General features: G+C 34.8%; 1 protein-coding gene across 3 annotated transcripts in view; it reads right to left on the bottom strand.

Annotated features, from left to right (window-relative positions):
- Window positions 1–561: 561 nt before the first annotated feature.
- The window catches only part of GABRA1 (gamma-aminobutyric acid type A receptor subunit alpha1), a 57,324-nt gene continuing 33,011 nt past the window's right edge, over window positions 562–24,874 (bottom strand). For all 3 annotated transcript variants that reach the window (XM_064376508.1, XM_021672213.2, XM_064376507.1), the window contains 4 exons: window positions 18,827–18,970; window positions 9,125–9,277; window positions 4,644–4,846; window positions 562–3,421 (listed from right to left, as the gene is read on the bottom strand). In XM_064376508.1, the coding sequence (XP_064232578.1) occupies window positions 3,110–3,421; window positions 4,644–4,846; window positions 9,125–9,277; window positions 18,827–18,970 (812 nt within the window). In that variant the 3' untranslated portion in view covers window positions 562–3,109. The remainder of the gene's footprint in view (window positions 3,422–4,643; window positions 4,847–9,124; window positions 9,278–18,826; window positions 18,971–24,874) is intronic.

Here is a 24,874-nt window from a genome sequence, read left to right as displayed (position 1 = left end):
GTAGAAACCAATTATGGTTTTATGCCTATCATTGAAATGATTTTTCTATTGTCTCTCATGTGATTATAATTTTTTTTACCTTGATCTGACTGTTTGGTTATAGAAACCTTAAGGAATTTAAGTTTAAATGAAAAGTACTAATAATGTAACAACTTTGGCTACATGGTGAAAGTCACCAGGATAACTTATAAAACTACAGTACTCAGATGCCACCTCAAAGCAATTAAGTCAGAATCTCATGATAGAAAAGAAAATGAATTTCCTATACTGACAATAAATATGAACAAATTCCACTATCATTATTTCAGCATGTTCATTCTGTTATATTTATATTTCATAAACTTCAAAGTACTACTAGTAATACCAGAAACCAGGTGTTTAATACATTCTTATATCATAAATAATTTTTTAAAATCATAGTTTAGGATCATACTATTGACATATTTTAAAATATCTCTCTAGTGGCCTAGATTCCTGCTAGCACTTGGTACTTTTTGGTGCTTCTAATGTAAAAATACATTAAAACAGGGCAAATGAAAAGTCCTTTTGAAACCATGAAAAGAGAGTCAAGTATTCCATTTTATTATTGAATAATGTTAGCTTTATTATTGTAGTAGAATACAGTATGACATAAAATTAAGAGCTTTTGCTAAACTCTGTAAAGCAACACATGCATCTGCCATAAACAACCTTGATTCATGTTAGGTTTTATTGCCACTTCACTGCACTAAAGTGCAATAAACATTCAGTGTCATCTTTTTAAAAAATTTCCTGGGAGTAAACAGGAACTGTCCCCTATAAGAGTGTATCTTTATTTTGAAGGAAGACTTAACTAGTATTACATGGTTTAGCAAAGCACTGTAGAAAAGCTACATAGAATAATTTGTTTTTGATAAACTTTGCAATCATTTATACAGTAAAGTACTATCCACATATACTAACAAACTAAGAAATGATAGAAATGCAGTCATTGCATAGCAGAAAGCAGACTAATAAGAAATATTCACATCTAATGAGCAAAATACAGACCAAAAGTTAGCCATGAGAAGTCTGGAAGGTAAAATGCTCTCAATAAACACATTAGGATAACGCCGAAAAATAACAAGATAAACAGCAACATAGAAGTTAGAGCCATAATTTATTTTATTTTCTATACATAATATCTACACATGATATCGGTGGATGAAATGTCCTTGATTCAGCCTTCATTGGCCTAGCTTGTGAAATTTAGGCAGGACCAAATCAAACAATGAAGCACATTTAAAAAGAAAAGTGTGTTTAGGAAAACACAATGTATTTTCCTATATCATTGGATAGCAGCTTTTTGAGAAAAACATTGCTCAAAACTTGGGTTTGGATCCCAACTGTCTTATTTGGCAATTATGCTAACAGGATTATGCTGTAGTATTCTAAGTGTGTTTAGACCATGACTTGTGGATTCTGAACACTAAATTTAAGTATCTGTTAAACTCTATCAGACAAAAGGAGACTTCAAAAATACCTTCTGCATAAATATTTATCTCTAAAACATCTGGGCAATAACGAAACAGACTAGAATTTTTATAATGAAGTATTAATGGACCTCTTTTATTTAAAGCCCTTACATAGTATACCTACAAATATATTGCTACAGTATAAATGAAATGTAATAATATTACTCAATAAAAGCTATTTTCTGTACATTCTTTTATGTATTTTATATTTAATGCTACATATGGTACAACACTTATTGAAATAGTTGGTATTAGCAAATATGGCAATAATATATAGTTCATTTTCTAGCTCCAACTAATGCTTTCCATTTTCTTTCTATAATACAATAGCCTAAAATAGGGAAATGTGTGGCATGACTTGAACAGATAGCAACTGATCACTGTATACTAGACAACAGTTTGGAAATTATAAGTTTGTCTACATAAATGGACTTCATACCCATATGTTTTAAGTTCCATGTGGTTCCTACTTGCTGTTCTGTTCTTAAATGCGGGCTCTAAATGTATTTCCATAGCATTTAACAACATTCTAACAGCTAAGAGCAGTGATTCTTACACAATATTTTAAGAACACAATTTTAAAAAAGTAAAAAATGTACAATCTCATGCTGGTATATTTACATATATCGTTTATATATTCTATTTTTGTTTGCTAGTCATAAATTTCAATCTAAAGCTTTTAATGTAGTTATATAAAAGAATACATTCAACAATTCCAGAGCTTGCAAAATATTTTTGCCCTTCTAAAAACATCTTCATAATGAGAACTGAGTGAGTATTGGGCTCATGTGCTATCTGAAAATAGGGTGAAAAAGGGAATATTTTTAAATTATTTTAGTTTAGTTTCTATTGAGTATACGTGTCGGTTAAAATTATTCTTCCTTGAGTCTAGTGGTAAAAGCTCAGATGAAAGTGAAGTAGCCTATTTAAAGCATTTGTCTTCATTGGACTAAATGTGCTCTACAATGAGCAACTGCACCTTTGCCTATGAAAGTTCCATGAATTTTAAAATAGCATTTTATGACAAAATAATGCATTAGGCATTTTTTTTTTTCAAAGAGAAAGAATAGGGATCTTCAGCTTTGGAAACAAAATGTTAAAGCTATACATCAGTTTAAAAAGCAAAACAAAAACATAAGCACACCATAGTTTGTGTAATAAAGACACAGATTATTAAATTTTTCTTCATGAAACATTTATAATTTATCCTTTTAAACACCTTCACAGAAAAATATTTTTGACATATACAGTATCTTTTTAGAATAGTTGGAAATATATATCTACAAATGACTTAGGGGTTATAGTTAAGTGTTAATTTTTTTCTACTTTTCCTTGTATCTTTGAACAATCTTCCCCCCTTTTCTCTCTCATTCTGTCTCCTTCTGACATGACTTTGCTCTTTCACTTGCTCTCTCAGAATCCTGTCTCCAAGCTGCATAGTCTGCTTTGCTCCAGACTGCCAGACAGGGGTCTCTTGTTCTTAAATGAATTATGAAAATAAGGAAACTTTCAAATTCTTTAAGACAGAGGCAATAAAGCAGATGGGAATTACTGCGTTGAGAACATAAAGAAATTCCCAGTGCAGAGGACTGAACAACAGAATGTGAGTAAAAGATCTATTGATGTGGTGTAGGGGCTTTTAGCTGAGGCTCTCTGTTTAAATACGTAGCCCAGTAGACTAAGTTAAAGATTCCAAATAGCAGCGGGAAGGCTATTCTTGACAGTCGGTCAATTTTGCTGACACTGTTAAAGGTTTTCTTGGGTTCTGGTGGTTTTGTTTCGGGCTTGACCTCTTTGGGTTCTATGGTTGCACTTTTAGCAATGGTGGCTAAGCCTGGGTCACCCCTGGCCAAATTAGGGGTGTAGCTGGTTGCTGTTGGAGCATAAGTGTTGTTTTTCTTAATAAGAGGATCCTTTACTTTCTTTGGCTGTAGAAAGAAAGAGTAAAGCATTTTGTTTAGTAAACAGTCAGAAGCAAAATTATAAGTTGCTGAGCAAGGTAGTCCTTAATTTGGAACCTAAATCTGTGCTTTATTTAAAATTTTAAAAACATAATTTATGCCTGTTTTATTACAATACATTTTAAATGCAGACAATATTTAATAGCCTTTTGCCATCAGGAAGTGGAGCACCTTAGATTTTATTAAATATAGTAGATGTTACCACTACAGAGGATTTTTTAATCTAATGCATTTGTGTTAATTATGGGATAAACACAGTTAAATCAATTTCTTTACTATAGAACTTCTAAGCTTCTTTACTATACTGTGACCAGGAAACACAGTATGCAGCAATATTCAAGTGGGCTTCACCACAGAACTAAATTTTCAGAGAGTATCTTAAAACACTAATATTCTGTAGAATAAAGTTTCAGAAAAGCAGCTGTCAAGTGAGTCCTTCTAGATTATTTCTAAACATCTTAAAATCTGTCTACGTCTCTGCTCTTCATCACAGCATTCCAAAGTTCACTTGCATTTTGACATGCATTTTCTTCAAACCCTGTAAATAGAGCTTTCCTCCCAAGCTGTAACATAAAACCCACACTCTGTAATAGGTTCTAATTGAGAGAAGCAGTTATTAACGTAACTTGAACATTTTCTACCATGAGGCATTTCTTGGTAATTTCTGTGTGTTATGATCCCTAAAGCGTATGTTTATTTTGGAAAGAAAAAAAATGTGCTTGCCCCTGACTTCGCCGAAAACTGGGGATGGTTCATGTTGCAAACTCAATTTAATTGAGGCATTATGGTTATACATTTATGACCAAATACTTAGGCTCAGAAAACAACCAAAAGAATATGATTTTCAAGGTATGAAATTATAATGCACTTGGTAAACAAAGAATTTGAGCAATTTTATTCGCTCCTAATATCAGCTTTATTAAAACTGCTCTCAAATAAATAGAAACCATTGGAAAGCATATTTGACCAGAAGTGATCATCTTCCTGTCTCTCCTTTATCTCCCCAACTTTGTACATCTATTCACCTAAATGACCTCTTCTTTAGTGATAACAAAATTATCGTGGCACTTAATTGTTTATGACATAAAAAAAGAATCCTTATTATTCTCCATACTCCATCCAATACCACAGGTCCAAACATCTCATTTTGTAGGTTTAAAGAGACTTAATAGTGATGTACTGCATTTACCTTTTCTGGAACCACACTTTTGCCATCCCATGCATAACCTCTCTTGGTGAAATAGTTTACTGTGGCAAACTCAATCAGAGCTGAGAACACAAAGGCATAGCACACTGCAATAAACCAATCCATAGCTGTTGCATAAGCCACCTTAGGGAGGGAGTTTCTGGCACTGATACTCAACGTTGTCATGGTGAGCACAGTTGTTACTCCTGTAAAGAAGAAAAAAATAAGTGATGTCAGTTTATACTATGAAATTTCATCACGAGAGGACAGCCTACTTGAACAAAAGGAAGTCAACAGTATCGTGACAGGATGTGGTTTCTAAATCATCCTATTTTGGTTTGGAATTTATGAGTCTTAATTTAACTGCAGGGTAGTCTGTGATTCATGGAATGGCAGTATTGAAGAGGACATCTTGTAGGAATAAATTTCTCTGCTCTTGAGGAGCTGTTAAGAAGATAGTAACCTCCTTTAAATGGGCAGTTTGAACACAGTGTCCTGGATAAGACAGTAAATAACATTCCTTACTGTACCTAGTTCTTAATATAGACATCACAGATCTTCACCACCTGTAATCTACAAGAAACTTCTAGATGCTCAGATCTGTTTAATATTCTATGCACTCCAAATATATAAACCAGGAAACCAATGACTTTTTGATAATTGATAGATAATTGAACAATCTGGGGATAATTGCCACATTATTGGCTCATGCATTTACACTACTTTTCCTGATTCAAAAATAGCTACTTTTTAAAAAAATTCCTAAAACTGACAGAGACATGTATGTATGTATATATATGTATATATATATATACACACACACACATGTAGAGACACACACACTCACACATATATATATAAATCTACATTTTATGTTACTTGCTAGACATCACACAGCTAAGAAGTAGCAGTACCAAAACATTTGAACACCAGTTTTTCTGATTCAAATGTTACAACTTTTTTTCTTTCTGATAAGGCTGCTTCATCTTTTTTACTCTGCAAATTCATCCCTAGTGATTAAAATGCCCTCTATTCAAAGAATTTTTCAAGTTGGCCCATTTTAGCTTACTTGTATGATTATATAAGCTAGTATGGGAGAGATGATGTCCTCTAATGTTCATTTACCAAATAGTGTCAACCTACTATATGTAATGTACCGTACTCAGTACAAAAGTATAATACTGTCAGGTTCCCTTTAAACTATTTGAAAATGTTTAAAAACCAGTTCACAGTAACCCATTTCGGGGTGGATCAGGCTACATATCGTAGAAACAATTTTGACCTCTTCCAATGACTAGTCTCAGCCCTACCACTTATTAGCTCTATGACCTCTGCTAAGTGATTTAACTTGTAGGGACCTCTGTCCCCATATCTGTAAAAGGGATGACTTGTCTTTCATTCTTTCCACTGTCTATACTATTGTTGAAATTCTATGAGAAGGACATTTTTGCCCAGTCACTCACAAGACCGTCATGAGGATTAAATGCCCAGTCACTCACAAGACTATCATGAGGGTATATTTGGCAGCAAAATTCAGTCTCCTGAATTTACATTCATATTAACTTGAGCAAGTATTAGGGTAATTAAAAGTCCAGGGCAATCCAGTTTCAAATTCCTATTCTATAACTGCTGGATGACCTTGAGAAAATTGCCTTAAAATCCTGAGCTTCTGGGGTTTATAATTTTTTTTCTTGTAAGTTGATTTAATAAGTTTAACTTAGAGGGTTATTATGAATATTAAATAAGGTAATGCAATGAAGTGTTTAGCAGTTAGCCTGATAATAAGGGCAAAATTAATTACAATTGACGACTTCAGTCCTTTTTGATAAATCTCTAATACAATACAGTCCAATTTTTTTTCAAATTTTGGTTTATGTAGGCAAAAGTAATTTGGGAATGAGTATTCTTAAACCAAATGTGTCCATAAATTAAGAGCAGTTAAGAAGAATAACATAAAGATACAATTGTGCCATAGGAAAACACAATTCCTGTTATAGGAAAAGAGAAAAGAGCACAGATTTGTTGAACAACTTTGAAGTTCCAAGTACCGAACCTGACAATGTATGTATTTTATTTTATTTGTCTCCCTTTTTAAAAAACAGCATTACTTTCCTTTCCTTGTACTCTTATTTTATAGACAACTGAAGCTCCATAAGAGGAAGTAAATTTGCCGATGCCATACAGCTGGTAGGTGGTAAGACTGAATCTCAAACTTGGATGTATTTGGCAGCAAATTTAAGTGACCACATTGCCTCCAAATGAGAGACAACATGGAAAACCAAGAATATGATCTTTTAAGGCATAACATAAACTTTGACTGCTTCATTCTGGATGTCTTTTAATAAATGGTGATGAAGCACAACTTTTGTTTATTTGTTTTGTTCTTTTGTTTTTTTTAATCTCTACAATCCTCTTAGACATCTCACAGAGCTCAGAAAATTGTGCTGAGTACAAACTAAAAGGCATAGAAACATGTGTACAGCACAAATGTTAAAAAGTTAAAAGTTCAGAAAATTATATTTGTGATTCTAGTGAACTTAAAATATTGGCAACACATAATAACTTGAAACACAAAAATACTTGTCACAACTAAGTTTGTTGAGTTTACAGACATATAGCTCTGTTCACCAAAGGCCATGAGTCAGTTGAAACATAAGATTGCTGAAAATGTTAATAGCAATGTTTTTTGATTTATATACCATTTAAAATGCTGTAAAGAATTTTCTAATCGAAAGGGTAGAATTTGTTGGAGTGGGAGGGGGAAAATTACCTTTGAAAGAATCTTTTTAAATATAACGTAGTCATACTACAAAAATAAAATAAAACAAAACATAAATATGTCCTGTGTTTAATTTTTTTAAATTTCCTAGGGAGAAAAGGCATACTCATACAGAGATAAACATCTTAACAAGAGTTAGTCTTTAGTGACTGCATTGCTAGTTAATAGGAAAGAATGAGTATGTAATGAACTGCTCTTTTGGTTTGTAGCTGCAATTATTTTGAATATTAATTTAGCTATATGTTTAGGTTATTGTCAGAGCAAAGACTAGGTGTTTGCCAATCTAGAAGCGTATTGCCAAGCTGGGAAGAAAATACATGTATCTGGTACTTGTAGCAGAGTCTTCCTTTTTTTCTGAGATAACCGAATTTTCATATCCTACATTTTATTGAAAGATGATATCATAGGAATATCCTAACATGAATAATCCTCAGTTTAGACTATAAGCTTCTTAAGGCTTTTATCCTTTAGCACAGCCTCTTAAAAACAGCAGGTACCTAGTTGATATTTGTGGAATGACCCTTGATAATTGTACCTTTCAGCAATAAATATTCATTTGTGATTTACAAATGATGTTGACCACAATACTCCCATTTCAGTTGTTGTCATTGTAGCAGGATAGCTCAGAGATGATGATATGATATTGTCATTAGGCGAACAGACTCCAGAACTAAATGCTAGGATCTTAGTCCTGACTCCATCTAATAGCTTCTAACTATGGGCAGATTACTTAATCTCTTGTTCCCTAGCTTTCACTTTTATAAAATGGAAATAATAATAGTAGACAGAATTTGTTTCATGGTTAAATAATATAGGTTAATTGTATAGAATAGTGCCTAGTATAAAAGCATTTGATGAGTATTATCTATGATTTTATGATTACTCAATTTTAAGCTTCAGAATGCAATTTTCATAAGGAGAGTGGTGGTCTATGTTCAATTCACTACTGTATTTTGTGTCTAGAAGGTATTGTAGTGGAATCTTTCATTTTTATCATCCTGAAAAATACAGTTGAGATAATATGCTGGGATATAGGCAGGAAATACCTTTTTATATGCACACTCTAAAATAATACATTAGGAAAGAAGTTTTCCTATTAGTAAAATGTTATTTACCCTTTAAACAATGCGTCATTAGATTTCTTAACTTGAAGCATGTAGATCATTACAATGAATGCCTGTAGATCATTAAAATGAGTGCATGTAACTCTACAGAAGTGCACACATCAGGTAAAGTGAAGTATTCCTATACTGATATGATGGTCATTAATTAGGTTTCCCTACTTAAAGAAACCCTGCTTTTTATGAATGTAAATAAATAGTTCTGCTGATATTTTCTAAGCTTCTCAAGCAATGCAGTGATTCATGTTATGTATTCTAAATATATTATTTAAGTATTCAGCTTTTATTCATGTATTTTTAATATGATGCATTTTGTGCCTGTGTCCCTGATTTTTATCTCAAAATATCAAATCAAATGTTCATTAATATCATCTATTCATATATACTAAAACAACATGCTATTTAAATAATTTTTTTTGAAAAAATATACCATAACAAGAGTGGCAATTCCTTGAACTTTTCTGTTGTATGAACTTCATATTTGAGTGTATAATGATTTTTTTATTTCTCTTTGCAATGCCAGAGATATGATATCACTTGTCCTCTATAGCCTTCCTTGTGTGTGTATCTTGACTTGCACTTACCAAAGACAGTTCTTGCTGGTACAGACTCTCTGTTCAGCCAGAATGAGACTTGTGAGAGAATCACTGTCATTATGCATGGCAGGTATGTTTGAATAACAAAGTAGCCAATCTTTCTCTTCAAGTGAAAATGAGTGGTCATAACGACATATTCTCCTGAGAAGTAAAATAGACAAGAAAGTTGAGCAATTTGAAATTGGAAAAAAGTTATCTCTGAGATTTACTATGAATATCAAAGACCTGGGAGTTAGACACACCCTTTTTCCATGTGACATCCAGTTCTTGGAGAAAAAAGTTTCTATCCAGAAAATAAAATAAACATTCTTAACACAGAGTGAAATGACTCTGAGGATGAGACTGAGGTTCCAGAGTTTTTAAATGTATTCTCATCTCTTAATTCAAATACATCACATATTGAAGGAGCTAATCTGAGCTTATATTTAAGGATTTGCTTTTCAATCCTTAAATTGACCCAGAAGGTAATATGCTAAACCCTGTGACATACACCAATGGGTCAGAAACAGATCAGATCTCCAGTGTGTTCATTACAGAGCAGATCCACAATATCTACTGAAGAAGCTTTAGTGTGTACGTCAGGACAGTTTAATTTTAGCTACAGCACTGCATTAAGTATCTCTTTGACCTCAGATGAGTAATTTAGCGTGGCCTGATCTACAAAACAAGGAGAGTGGGCTAGAATCTATCGTTTCTCAAAATTTATTTTCCAGGATCCCCTGGGAAACTTTTGAAGAATACATTTCTTCAAATCCCACCTAGATTCACAAACCTTTCTTTGAATTGCCAGGAAAATCTGTATTTATAACCAGCTTTTGAGTTTGTCCCAGTTCCTAGATTAGTCTGGGAAACAGTGGGCTGGTTAGGTGCTCTCCATGGTGCTTAAATACTCCAAATTCTGACTTCAGTTACAGGTATGAAGCAGTAGACACACAATCCAAATTGCAGGGGAGTCTTACTTTTTCTTTTTGCTTTATACTTTCTCAGTTAAAAATTTTAGAATTGTTTAGCCTTATTCACTCAGAATATAGGGTTAACTATCTGTAGGTGGATAGGAGAGAAACAGATGTGTTATGGCTAAGAAAGCATCATTCACTTTAGAATACACCTTTCTCCCTCTTTTCTTCTCCGAACTTCTTCCTACTTGACCTAACATTTTTATCTCAGTGTATGTACCTCAGACCTCAGCCCCTATAATGTGACTATCACTGTTCAGAAACTCTTAATCTTGATAACCAAAACCCTTTTCTCAGTCTTGGAGCTGGAGCTGACTACACACCTTCTTCATGGTTTTAAGTAATGCCTGTCCCTACCTTATTTAGCGCAAACTCTTAATTTCTATTTTCATTTTTTATCTCAGTTTTAATTTATTTTGCTCACTTATTGATTATTTCAATAAGTTATTAAATTCTTTATATTTTTCACATCACTCTTCATTTTTCTTCAAAGTAAAGGTAGGATTCCTAAAGAAAATGAGGTATAATTCTGCCCTCAGCTCTCTTTCTTACTTTCTCTCATCTCTAACAAGAAGTTCTTCATCTCACCCCTGCTTGTAGTGTCATCTTTATCTAGATGTCCAGATGGCTGAAAAATTTACATCTGTTTAAGTGACCACATCTTCAAAATAACTGTTATGGTGTATTCCCAAATCTATACTAGACAACATCGCATCCCACAGATACTGGTTTTTCACTGATACCACCAATTATATTTGTTCAAAACTCTCACAGCTAACTTTTTCCACAAAAGAATGACTAGCACACAGCTATGCTGCTTCTTCACTGGTATCCTTTCTTAATAAATGGCTCTATTATCTGTCTGTTCACTTAAGCTAAAAACCCAGAATTAATCCTTATTTGTTAGATAGTTCTGTGGAAAGAGAGAGGAAGGAGTCAGTTGATCATCACAATTTCAGTTCCATTTGGGTATCATTGCTGCTTCTATCTCTTCTTATCTCATGGTCACTGTGTGCATTTCCTTTGTAGATTGTGTCTTGTTTGCCTCCAGTCCTTTGTGCCTTATTTGTTTCTTGTTTGGCTCTAGTCACATCCTAACTCCAATTTTTTCTAAATTTTGATGAAGCGTGATTTTTCACTTGTGTGATTCTGCCACCTTTTTCTTTTTTTTTAACTTAAAACACATCAATGGAGTCCAATTAATAACATTAGGCTTTCTAAGCCTCAGCACTATTGATATTTTTGACCAGATAATCATTTATTGAAGGTGGCTGTCCTACACATTATAGAATGTTTAGCAGCATTCCTGCAGTCTACTCACTAGATGCGAGTAGCAAACAGTTGCCCCTCCATTGGGTGACAGTATAAACTGACTCCAGTTCTACAAAGTAACAAGCAAACTTTCTAATCTGTGCTTAAGACTACATATAGCATAGCTCTAATAGGCACTGAATTCTCTTGTCTCTCCAAACACTTCAACATCACAGTATCTTGGCCCACAAAACTCTACTTAACATCTTCTGCAGCTGAATATTTTCCTCATCTATAGGTTGGTTCCAGCCCAAGTATCAAGTTCTCAGTGGAACAGAAATAATTGTCCTATAGAATAACATAATAGCTTTGGAAGAAAATGAATTTGACTTCAAAACCCAGATCTCCTATTTTCTTGCTGTGTAGACTTTGGCAACTCACTTAAACTCTCTTATCCTTAGTTTTCTTGTCTACAAAATAGTCAGAAGTACAATATAGAAACAATAAAGAATAATGGCTCTAATTTACATGATACTATTTAACCATGTTAAAATGTTAAATTTTAGTTTGTTTCTCCAATTCTTCACACTTCCCCTCAATAAGAATTCATAGAAATGTTAGTAGAATAACACATCCTGCTTTCTTTAGCAAAAAATTATCTATGCACTTATGCCTGCTTTCATTATTAATTGCTATTGATAATAGTACCTGCCCTTTGCACACTTACTGTGTTCAACTTTATAGCTCTTGCTTATATTTATGATAAAATCTCATACTCTGCATTTTAGTTATTTAACTACACATATCCCTCCCACCAAACTGAAAACTAACTAAAGAGAAAAATAGTTATTTGGTTATGTAGCATGACTGGCCAAAGCCTCAGTATTTAATACCTTCCTATAATGAAAATGGATGCATGAGGCTTGTGGTCACTTAATCAAAACAAAGTTCACAAGCATCTTTCTTTTAAAGGATAAATGAAATGCTAACAGATTAATTTCTTATTATTTTCTGTGTATTCCTCTAGTGATATATTTAAGGTCATTGAAAAAGAAAGAAGTGATACAGATTTGAGAAAACTGTAGAAAAACAATATTCCCAAAACTCTGCTAAAATATAGTCTTGTGTGAACATACCCATACTACACTTCACCATCTCTGGGACATGGATTATTATTCCTAACAATTCATTCCATTGCAGCCTGCAAAATGTCACCAGCTCAAAGAAAAACAATCCAGCTTTATATAATGTCAGAAAAATGAGTGTCTGTATACATTCCATTATCTTTTGTTGTTCTCAACATGACATTTTTGCAAAGATCCTGAAAAGAATATAATTTTGGGCAATCTGAAGAGCTATTATTTGACATTATATTTGTTTTACAAACAACTTTTTCAATAACAGAATACGGAAGAAATAGAAGGAATTCCAATGTTTTGAAACGTTTTCCTAAATGAAATACAATTTTAAGAGTGTTGGCACAAAACTTTTAAATAAGGAAGAAAAGGGCAACGATGTCAAAATCATGTTGCAATAGCTTTAAAATGAAAGAAAAACACAACAAAAACAAAAAACCCAGTCACCTAAATTGGATTGAAATAATATGTCTAGACATCAAGTGCTTATGCACTAAGCATGTCGAATTATTTTCCTCTAATTCAACAGTCTAGGAGAATTGTAATTCAAATATTCTTACACTTTAACCCTGAAGGAAGCTTGTAAATTCGATGTGACAATGTTTCTGATATATTGCAATACAAAAGTAAGGAGAGTGGAAGAAAAGAAACTCATATAATTTTCCAAAACAGTGCTAAAGATTTGTTTAGATCTGGCTTTCAGCTTTTGCTGTCTCAAATATTAGTTAGTTGAAGGTAAATACCTTGTTTGGGTTCATTTGGCTTCAGTTTCATGATTTGTCCAATTAATATAATAGTATTTAACTTAACTGTCTCCTAGGATGATGTGAGGATAAAATTAATATGCATGAAAGCACTTTTTAAAAATTCAAGTTCTATGGAGATTCACAGTGTAAAGATTAAAATCACAGACATGTATTCTCTCTCTAGCTCATAGAATCAACCACTTGGTCATTCAACAAAATTGTATTGAACATTGATTGCTTGTGAAACTGTCGTTTTCCTTCCAAGTTTTCTAAACTTGGTGTTTTCTACAGATACTAATATTGCAAAAGGAATTTTCTATCAAAAATGTTATTGAGAAAGTGGTAGTTACTTTTTTAATTGCTTCAGAGATTCTAAATAGAGATAAGGGAGCACTGACTATAGTTCTAGATCACTTAGCCTCTCTGGGGCCATGTCCTCATTTGAAATATAAATGGTTTGACCAAATGACCACAAAGTCTTTTCCCCCCACCCCCAGAACTTATGTTCTATAGTTATAATGATTTCTCTGGAGATCATGTACTAGGCTTTATAAATGTGAGCACCTAGGCTCTTTGAATGAACGTTGATCACCATTGTTACTCCATAGTCAAAGAAGACAGCTGCTTTTCTTATTATCTTCACCCTTCAGGGTCATCAGTACATCAACTCATGCAGAGAGGACTCTGAATCTAAAAAAGAGAATCTTACGATGTTTCTTAGTCATCTCCTTTAAGGATTAGCAATAGTTGGCTGGGTGTGGTGACCCATGCCAGTAATCCCAGCACTTTGGAAGGCCAAGGTGGGTGGATTACAACGTCAGGAGTTCAAGACCAGCCTGGTCAAGATGGTGAAACCCCATCACTACTAAAAATACAAAAAATTAGCCAGGCGTGATGGTGGGTGCCTGTAATCCCAGCTACTGCAGAGGCTAAGGCAAAGAATTGCTTGAACCCAGGAGGTGGAGGTTGCAGTGAGCCGAGATCTTGCCACTGCACCCAGCCTGGGCAACAGAGAGAGAGTCCGTCTCCAAAAGAGAAAAAAAAAGGGGGGATTAACAATAGTCATTCAGAAGAAACTTCCTTATTCACCAAACTAGCCAAATTTTCTTAAGATCAAATGTATTTAGGTAAATATGGAGAACTTTCAGTCATCAGTGTGCGTTTTTAAAACATTGCATGGTATTACATTATTATTGATTTCTGGATACTGATATTATTATTATGCCTAATGACCAATTTAATTATTTTATTTTTCTTTATAAGTCATATTTTATGTCCTTAAATCACTGTAGTAACTTTTGCATGGGCTCTCCTTAAATAATCACTTAGAAAGTATAATGTAGTAAGGGTGAGAAGAGACAAGGGGTTATGCCATCCCTGACACATCAAGTAGAAATGACCTCTTCCTCCTTTATGCCGTCATGTAGTTCCCTTATACTAGCTTTACTATTTATTATTATTATTATTATTATTATTATTATTATTATTATTATTTTGAGGCAGGGTCTCACTCTGTCAGCCAGGTTGGAGTGCAGTGGTGTAATCTCAGCTCAATGAAGCTCTACTTTTCTGAGTTCAGGTGATCCTTCCATCTTAATCTCCCAAGTGGCTGGGACTACGGACATGTATCACCATGTACAGTTAATTTTTATAATTTTTGTAGAGATGGGGTTTCTTCATATTGCTCAGGCTGGTCTCCAACACCTGGGCTCAAGTGACTGCCTGTCTCTGACTCCCAAAGTGCTGAGATGATAGGCATGAGTCAATGCACCAGCTTACTCTTATTATTAATAGTAATATTGGACACTTATTGCATACATTTTGCAAAGCAGATACTCTTCTAGGTAGTTTACATGCATTTTCCTAATTTCCATCTCACAATAGCTCATGAAAAAGCTAGATACCAAAAAACAAACAAACAAAAAAAACCAAAAATTTAAAACTTGTCAAAAGTCACACAGTAAATAATTTGCAAAACCAACATTTAAACCCTTGTGGTATAACCTCAGGGTTCATACTCTTAACAACTATGCTTTCACATCTTACATGTCTCTGTTGCCTGTTATTGGTATGACATGTAGTTAAGAGTACACACCCTGCAGGTCGGCAACCCAGGTTCAAATCCCAGTTCTGCCACTTCCCAGCTGTGTGACCTTGGAATAATGTTTAAACTTCTCTGGGCCCCCATATATCCCATCTGTAAAATGGGGATAATAATATTACCTAAATCCTAGGTTTTCTGTGAGTATCAGATGTGAAGAATAGAACAGTGCCAGTGCATATTAGCTATTTATCTCACTCAACTAAGAGCTTCTGAAGGGCAGGGGTCATGTGTCTTTCATCTCTCTTCTTCAAGCCTAATCACAGATACAGCAAATGAACAAGCGATTTAAGGAATACATGGATAAATGAATGAATAATAAAGATTTATATTGGATTTGAAAACCAACTGGATCATCCTACCCATTTGCCTATTTCTCTGCCACATACTCTGCAAATAGTATTTTTCTGCCAAGTGAATAAATGTACTTAAAAGCAAGACTCTAACTAAATATTCTTTCCCTAAATTTAATGGCAGACTCCATGGAAGGAACTGTACCTCTAATGCATTTGTACTGAACTAGAAATTCAAATATTGTGTTAGGATTTCAATCTTTTCCTCTCTTACATTAATGAAGTGATTTGGAAAATATTTTTACCTGAAAGAGGTGAGTGTGATTGTGTGTTTATGTTTTCATATGTGTGTTGGTGGCAGGCAAGTAGGACAGCACTTTCTAAACTTCCAAGGGGTTTGAATAATTATCTCCCCAGGGAGAATTTTAAAATAAAAGAAGCTGCCCTTTATCTCATCCTTCTCAATGTGTGTGTTCTCGCTCACCATCATTCTCTAGTCTACTGGCAGAAACAGGGAGGTAATGGTACTCAAGGTCATTTATCTTAATGTTTTCAGAGCTCCACAAAGAGATGTAAAATACAGAGTTGCAGACCTTACACAAAGGTCTCTGTTTCTTTCTACTGAAATCTATCAATTTGCATTCTTGGTGAGCTAAAGTGGACCCAGAGGAAGTATAATTCAGTGTGTTATTGTGGAGTTGAAACATACATCAAACTGAGCTCCCATCTGAGAATTTGGTCATTATTCTCCTTGCCCCCCAGTATTCACTTTGTGGTGACAGGAAAAAGCTTTTATTTTATGTAGGTGAACTTACTGCTCTAGCACAGAATGATTACTTCTAATGGACCCAACCCACTACCCTCATAGGTGGCAATGGGTTGGGCCACTGTCTCTCATTTTATTGAATGATTGCATGTTTTTTTTTATTTGTTTTTTTTTTTTTTCGAGTATCCAGAATGTAGGTAGGTTGAAAACTTTGGAAGCCAAAGGTGAAGAAGCCCTCCATTATTTTGACTAAGCCTCTAATTTTGAACATATGGGATACTGGGCATAAAGAGGGTTATAGTGACATGATTAAGGATGCTAAAGATAAAACTAGAGTAGGAACATCCTCTTCTCTAAGCAACCTTTGAGGCTTCATGCATATTTGCACTGTGGACTGCATACTATGGCATTTGAAGTGTTTCCTTAATATTCTCCAACTTCCTTTCTAACAAAAAGAGATGGAGACTTCTTTGAGCACCAAAAATTATGTGTGCAGTATTTGGTACGCCTGGAGCCTAGAACAGTGATTATTTATCCCCCAATATATTCAGACTAATAAAATGAAAAGTCAACCTTTGCAACAATCCCTCCTAGATCATCTTAGGCTGGATTCATTTTTTTATTCATTAATTCAAAATATTTGTTCAATGCCTCCTATGTCTCAGCTACTACAGAAAATAATAGAGGTACAGAAGACAGACGTGGTCTCTGCCATCACAAAAATGTTAATCACAGCACTTACTACCGATTTTGAGAACTATAATTTATGCATTCAATTTCTCTTAGACTTCAAATTCCATGACAGCAAAACCTGAACTTGTCTATCATTTAATCTCTAGTGTCTGCCATTATACCCAGCTTATAACGGCATTCAAGTTGTTTTAAAAAAAAGTAAACAAAGCTTATTTTAGTATCTTTTCCAACATATTATGTTGTAGGAAGGAAAAATCTTGAGCATTTTTCATGTTTTGGAATATTTCAGGACTACAGTAACAGGTATTACTTAACATTTTGAGTATCTGCTATGTAATACTCTGCAATATTTTATATTATTTCATCTTTAATACAAAAATACAGGATTATCATTCCTTAGGCAAGACTAGAGTTTCCAAATAAACAAAAGACTTGCCCAAAGTCACAAGGCTTCTAAGCGACAGGAGCAGGACTTGCATTCACATCTTCCTCACTACAAAGCCTATGACCTTTCCACTATGCCACTTGGATTTGAAATAAGAGAAAAACAGAGACACAGTCTCCATTTTTTAAAAAATAAAACACATAAACATAGCAAGCAAAAAATCGATCCTATTAATCAGAACTCATCCAATAATCATAATAAGAGGTTGACCTATATTATCTGAGTGTGTTATGCTTGTGAGGTTCCCATTATAAAGCCTGAAATCTGAGGAAGAAGTTTGTTCTGAGAAAAATAGCATCACTCTTCTTGTTTATTGCTAAATCATGTTTCCATAGAAATCACAAATAACAGTGAATAAGATCAACTTAAATTTTGAAAGACATTCATAAAAATAATTGTTGATCCTTGTTAAAGCTTTCAGTAATTGAACCTTAGTTAAAGAATGTTGGGGTTTGTGGGGTATATGTTTTCTAATTGTTGCAGTCCAACTTTTATCTATAATTTTCTAGTCTGATGATCACATTTCAGATAGTACAAAATGGATACTTGAATAATAAAACTTTTATCTTATTGTTTGAAACAACTTTAAAGATGTAGGTCCAGCTTTTTCAGAGTATCTTATCTAGTTCTGAGTATAGGATTCGCAAATCAGTCAATATACTAAGATGGATGGCATGCTACCTACTTTTAATTCCAACATGGAGTGATCAATAATATGGTTATGTCTCTCTCAGCTTTAGCTGTGGAAAATGCTTGGCTAGAGATAGAAATGAATTTGTAGAAGGAATTGGTTTTTTGATGTCCCACATATAATAATCACTACTACGAATTCAACAAAATTCATTAACTTATGGTAATAAATGGAGCCTAGAGTATATAAATAGTTATTTATGAAAAGCTTTTAATGTGTCAGGAATAGTGATAAGTACCCTTTATGAATTTAATGTATTTCTTCCAATCACCCTGCAGGGGAACTACAAACAACTGATGAGGTCTGGGAGTAAGGATTTAACTCAGATGTTCATCTCTAAGAGTTCACATAGCTACCTGCTGTGCTACAGTGTTCACATAGAACCAGTTTCTCAATTTGCAAACAAAAAACAAAAACAGAGGCCAAGAGGTATTAAATGACATGTCCAAGGTCACAGATCTACTGAGTTCACATTAGTTCCCAGCTCAACTGATGCCCAGTTTAGTGAAATCTTCTCTTTCTTAGACTTGTATTACTGAAGGACTCATGGAGTTCTCAAAAAATATTTTTCTGTTTCTTCCTCCATGTTTGAAGTAACAAAATGGCACTTACCTGTGCTTGACTGGACAATTCCAGAGTCTACTGTTTGTCCAAGAAGATCATACTGGTTTAAACGTGATCCATCTTCTGCTACAACCACTGAGCGTGCTGGCTCTCTGGTCCATTCATAAACAACTTCTGCTCTTGTATAAGCATCTAAAAGGAAACAGTAGAAAGTTATCCATATATTTTACCACTTCACTTCCCTTATTTAGTCGATACCTTCTATCAGCTTGATATGTTCTATATCATGGTTCCAGAGGGCAGGCTAAGAAAGCAGAGTGCACGTCCCTTAATTTAGGAATTTAGGAAAATTAAAACACATTTTCTATTTTTTAAAGTCATTTATTCACTCCTCCAGCAAATGTTTACAAGCATTTGGACAAAATACTGTGCTGGGGATATTAGCAAGTCTGAGTTTACTCTCCTCTTTGTTATTGATTATCCTTCTTATGGATATTTTCCATGATGATGAGCTAAATTCTATAGCTCTTCATCTCAATCATTTTCATTTGCCTTGTCACTTTGAACTTGGCCATCTCCTAATGAGAGATTAAGTCATAATTCTTATAGATAATTTACACAGGTTGGAGGAGGAGAGTGTGTAGAATGAGAGAGAAAGAGAGAAGGAATTCCATTGCTTTTATGATTTATAGTCCTATAACACCCACTTCACATAGGTTGAAATAACAGTACGTACTTTCCTCTGTTTAGATTCAGAATGAGGTTAAAAATTTAAGAAAATATCACGTTAGAAAAAGCAAGCTGTTTCCAGTGTTTTTGAGGGGAAAGCATCATAGCAAAAGTTGGCCTATGATAAGAGCTTGACTCATTGGCCAACAGCCAACTTCTCCATTAGGCACATTTGTTGCAGGACCAAAGGCCCTCAATGCTTTTAGGAGGCCACAAAAATATTGTAAATTTTTTTGAAATCAAAAGATAAAGTGAATATAATCTAATCTGGATTATATTCATCTTTGTAGTAGCAACATAGTCATAAAATAATTTTACTTTTCTTCTTGGAGGAATGGCCTCCAAAGACAAAAATGTTTAAGGCCCATAAAAGTCATAATGCATCTCTGTTTGACCCAATCCTCACTCAAATGACCAGGAGTTTGTGTTGTGTCCAATACACCTTTGCCCCAGATAAAATATTATGAGGTATAAAACCATGATTGCTTTTTGACATGAAAATGAGTCTGCCTGAAAAAAGATGTGAGCCATGACTCTCAGTCCCTAAAACAAAGCTTCTAAAGTGATTACTTTTCACGGAGGTGAGTGATGCAGAAAAATGTAGCCAATGTTCCCTGATTTTACAAGGGTGGCCTGCCAGTTTCAATATCATTTCTGCATCGGTTTATAATCAGATGGTTTTAAAAAACAAAATTTTCCATAAGTTTAAGAGAATGAGCTAAAACTTAATTTAGTGGTTCATGAGACATGTAAAAGTAAAAAATCGGTAATTTTGAATTTATCTTTGTTTTTCCTTTTTAATTGTGGTTATCCTCATAGTCTTAAAAAAATGAAAGCATTTCAGCAATGTGTATATTAGGAGTACTGTGTCTATTAGGAGGGCTGTAAAATGTAATTTAAAAATCTCTTAAAATGGCCAGGTGTGGTGGCTCACACCTGTAATCCCCGCACTTTGGATGCTGAGGCAGGTGGATCACGAGGTCAGGAGTTCAAGAGCAGCCTGGTCAATATGGTGAAACCCTGTCTCTACTAAAAATACAAAAATTAGTCAGGCGTGGTGGTACGCACCTGTAGCCCCAGCTACTCGGGAGGTTGAGGCAGGAGAATCCCTTGAACTAGGGAGGTGGAGATTGCAGTGAGCTGAGATCATGCCACTGCACTGCAGCCTGGGCAACACAGCAAGCAGGACTCCATCTCAAAAAAAAAAACCTCTTAGAAGAAGACAGAGCACAGTAGTTTGAGAAGGACCCTATCGTTTGCAATTTGTAGAGAACCACATTCAGTAATTTTTAAAAATATGATAAAATATTACTTTTTAATAGAAGTGTCTTACCTAAGAAGACATAATGAGTTTATGGTAACATGAAATGATTGAATGATCAGTTTGCAAATGCCTCAAAAGTCATGGAGTTTAACTGCATTTTACAGATGGTAAACTGAGGCAAAAAAATAAAATGACTTGTTTAAGGGCACATCACTAATTTCTGGGAAAACCGAGATAAAAACTTAGGATGCTATTCATTCAACTTTACTGTGGTTTATGAGCATTTTTCTAGGCAAAACTGTAAATTAGATAGATTCTCATAAGCTAAGCAAAAATACTTGGTGGTCATGCAATTAGTGATGAAACCAGGTCTAGATCTTGTGTCATTTCACGACAAACTAAAACGCTTGCTTGCATATTGCAGTGCTGTTAGCAACAGTGTCTGCACCCTGTCTTTATATCCTTTGTCACGTGTCGTTACTGGACTGCTAATAGAGTTGTAGAGGGGGAAAAATGTGTTACCACTGACTTTCCATTTTATATGACTTTAGTGTCTCATTTCTTGCAGTTTCATAGATGCACCATTGCATATGAAAATGTGTAGACCATCTACTACAAACATGACATCATTATGAAGGTGCAGATGATTCATTATTCATGCCTGTCCGTGGAAATCTTCCAAAATGAAGGGTAGATTCACATGATGCAAGTTGGAATTTTAAGATGGAGAATACAGATATACTTAAGATCTTAGCAAAGATGATATATCCTACTGTTTCCTTAAATTTTAGTAACCAGAAAGTAGTTCCTATAAAAACATACTTGATTGGAGGCATTAGCATAAGAAAAATGAGGTTAAAAAGATTCTTCAGCTAATTAGTCAATAATTTTTAGTTATAATTTCAAATAAATTATATTGCCCCAGAAAAGTTTTAAAAATAAGACAACAAGGTGGCCAGACACAGTGGCTCATTTCTGTAGGCACAGCACTTTGTAAGGCTGACACGGGCAGATTTATAGAGCCCAGGAGTTCAAGACCAGTGTGGGAAAAATGGCAAAACTCTGCCTTTACAAAAATTTCTTCAAAAATTAGCCACGTGTAGTGGCATGCACCTGTAACCCCAGGTACTCAGGAGGCTGAGGTGTGAGGATTACTTGAGCCCAAGAGTTCAAGCCAGCCATAAGCCATGATTGTGCCACTGCACTCCAGCCTGGGCAACAGAGCGAGACCATGTCTCAAAAAAATTAATTAATAAAATTTAAAAAGACTCCATGTTCAATAAGTGGTGTTGGGAAAACTGGCTAGCCATATGCAGAAAGCAGAAACTGGACCCCTTCCTGACACCTTACACTAAAATTGACTCCAGATGGATTAAAGACTTAAACATAAGACATAACACCATAAAAACACTAGAAGGAAACCTAGGCAAAACCATTCAGGACATAGGCATAGGCAAGGACTTTATGACCAAAACACCAAAAGCATCGGCAACAAAAGCCAAAATAGACAAATGGGACCTAATCAAACTCCACAGCTTTTGCACGGCAAAAGAAACAGTCAATAGAGTGAATCGGCAACCAACAGAATGGGAAAAAATTTTTGAAGCCTACCCGTCTGACAAAGGGCTGATATCCAGAATTTACAATGAACTAAAAAAGATTTACAAGAAAAAAACAAACAAGCCCATTCAAAAATGGGCAAAGGATATGAACAGATACTTTACAAAAGAAGACATACATGAAGCCAACAAACATATGAAAAAATGCTCATCATCACTGGTCATCAGAGAAATGCAAATCAAAACTACATTGAGATACCATCTCACGCCAGTTAGAATGGCGATCATTAAAAAATCTGGAGAAAACAGATGCTGGAGAGGATGTGGAGAAATAGGAACACTTTTACACTGTTGGTGGGAGTGTAAATTAGTTCAACCACTGTGGAAAACAGTGTGGCGATTCCTCAAGGACCTAGAAATAGAAATTCCATTTGACCCAGCAATCCCATTACTGGGCATATATCCAAAGGATTATAAATCGTTCTACTATAAGGACACATGCACACGAATGTTCATTGCAGCACAGTTTACAATAGCAAAGACCTGGAACCAGCCCAAATGCCCATCGATGATAGACTGGACAGGAAAAATGTGGCACATATACACCATGGAATATTATGCAGCCATTAAAAAGGAGGAGTTCACATCCTTCGTAGGGATATGGATGAACCTGGAAACCATCATTCTCAGCAAACTGACACAAGAACACAAAATCAAACACCACATGTTCTCACTCATAGGCGGGTGTTGAACAAGGAGAACACATGGACACAGGGAGGGGAGCACTATACACGGGGGTCTGTTGGGGGGGAGGGAGGATAGTGGGGGGGTGGGGAGTTGGGGAGGGATAGCATGGGGAGAAATGCCAGATATAGGTGAAGGGGAGGGAGGCAGCAAATCATACTGCCACGTGTGCACCTGTGCAACAACCTTGCATGTTATTCACATGTACCCCAAAACCTAAAATGCAATAAAAAAAAAAAAAAAAAGACAACAAGGTTTTGGTTGGTGTTATGAAAGAACTTTGTGGTGGTAAACACTGGGAACAGTTGTTATTTAGTATCAGAGAGCTGCTGATTGACACTATTATTTAACTTTTATGAGTCTCTGTGTTTCCATTTGTATGAGCCACATGAACTAAATCATTTCTAAAGTTGTGTATTGTTCAGAATTAATTCAAATTTTGACCTATTCCTCTCTCTGTGTTTACAATGCTTTGTTTTTGATAATTAGTCAAGAAACAATCATATAAGGCCTTACTAGATTCAGGTTTTGCCTAGGTCTTTATGTCAGAATCCATAACTCAAATCTCCTTTTTTTGGACTCAAAGCCTTATTTGGTGTATTTCTCAAAAGCAGTGAAATGATGACAGCTATATTATGCACATTGACCCTGGGTTATCTGGCCTTATAAAGAGAGCTTTATCCATAACCAGCAAAACGTTTAAGTTAGTCTTTAAAAGCAGAATCTAATAGAGAATGGTAAGGAAAACTGCTTCTCAACTTTAGATTTTATCACCATATGAATCAGGTTGGTTCAGAATATTCATAAACATTTATTACACGCTGTTCCACCAAATTATTGAAAACTCCTCTTGCCTATTCTGTTTTCTGATATTTTGGCAAGATGTTTACTTCAAAAAATGAGTCAAAGTATTTTTAGCCCGCTCTTGCCTCAGTTTCTTGACCTTTGAAATATGCTAATCAGACCAGGTCAGAGAAATGACTTGACCACAAATGGATTGCCCCTGCCTCTTCTCATGCCAGTGCCAGTCAGTGGTAACCAGCCATGCTGTTCTCTTCCACTAAGCATGACCATCAGAGCCTGAAATCCAATGCCTAGTCCGTTCTGTTTCATTTCCCAAAGGTCTTAAACCCTCTTTTCTGAAGCTTATATAGTGAAGAGGCACTTAAAGCCTGAGTCTTGTAACCTTTATCCATTCAATAAATATTTATTGAGAACCTACATTGTATTAACCTTTGTGCTAGGAAATGCTGGACAAAATATGTCCTTCTCTCATGAGGTTACAGTCTCCAGACAATAAAAAAGTTAACCAATAAATAAAATGAATCATTATTGCTGTGATAAATGGTATAAAATAAATGTGCATTGTGATCAACAAGACTGGTGAGACTGTAAGCAAATTTCGATAAGATCATCAGGGAAGGCCCTGGGAGATGATATTTATGCTGACATGTGCAGAGATAGAAGAAGCCAGCCATGCTAAGAACCAAGGGAAGAGTAATCCAGGCACAGTAAAGAGCATATGGCTCTGAGGTGGAAAACAGCTTGCTTATTTTTCTTTAGCTTCAATTTTCTTATATGAGACACTGTTTTCTACTCACTATACATTTACCTCTTCTTAAAATACCTCCAGTGTTCTTCAGGTTGACAATGTGTCCAATTAAAAATATTTGCTTCCAGGCTTCTTTGCAAATATCATTGGCAGTGTGAGACATGTTTGATTAATGAGATGTGTGAGTAGATTTCTATTAGGATTTTAGGGAAAGCTTTTATATGTTTATTATATACTACTCCTTTCTT

This window comes from Aotus nancymaae, unplaced genomic scaffold, assembly GCF_030222135.1.
Source record: "Aotus nancymaae isolate 86718 unplaced genomic scaffold, 86718_ANA_hifiasm-v0.15.2.pri h1tg000015l_0, whole genome shotgun sequence".
Taxonomy (NCBI): Eukaryota; Metazoa; Chordata; class Mammalia; order Primates; family Aotidae; genus Aotus; species Aotus nancymaae.
Note: the sequence above shows the minus strand (reverse complement) of the source record. Positions and strands in the feature narration are given on the sequence as shown.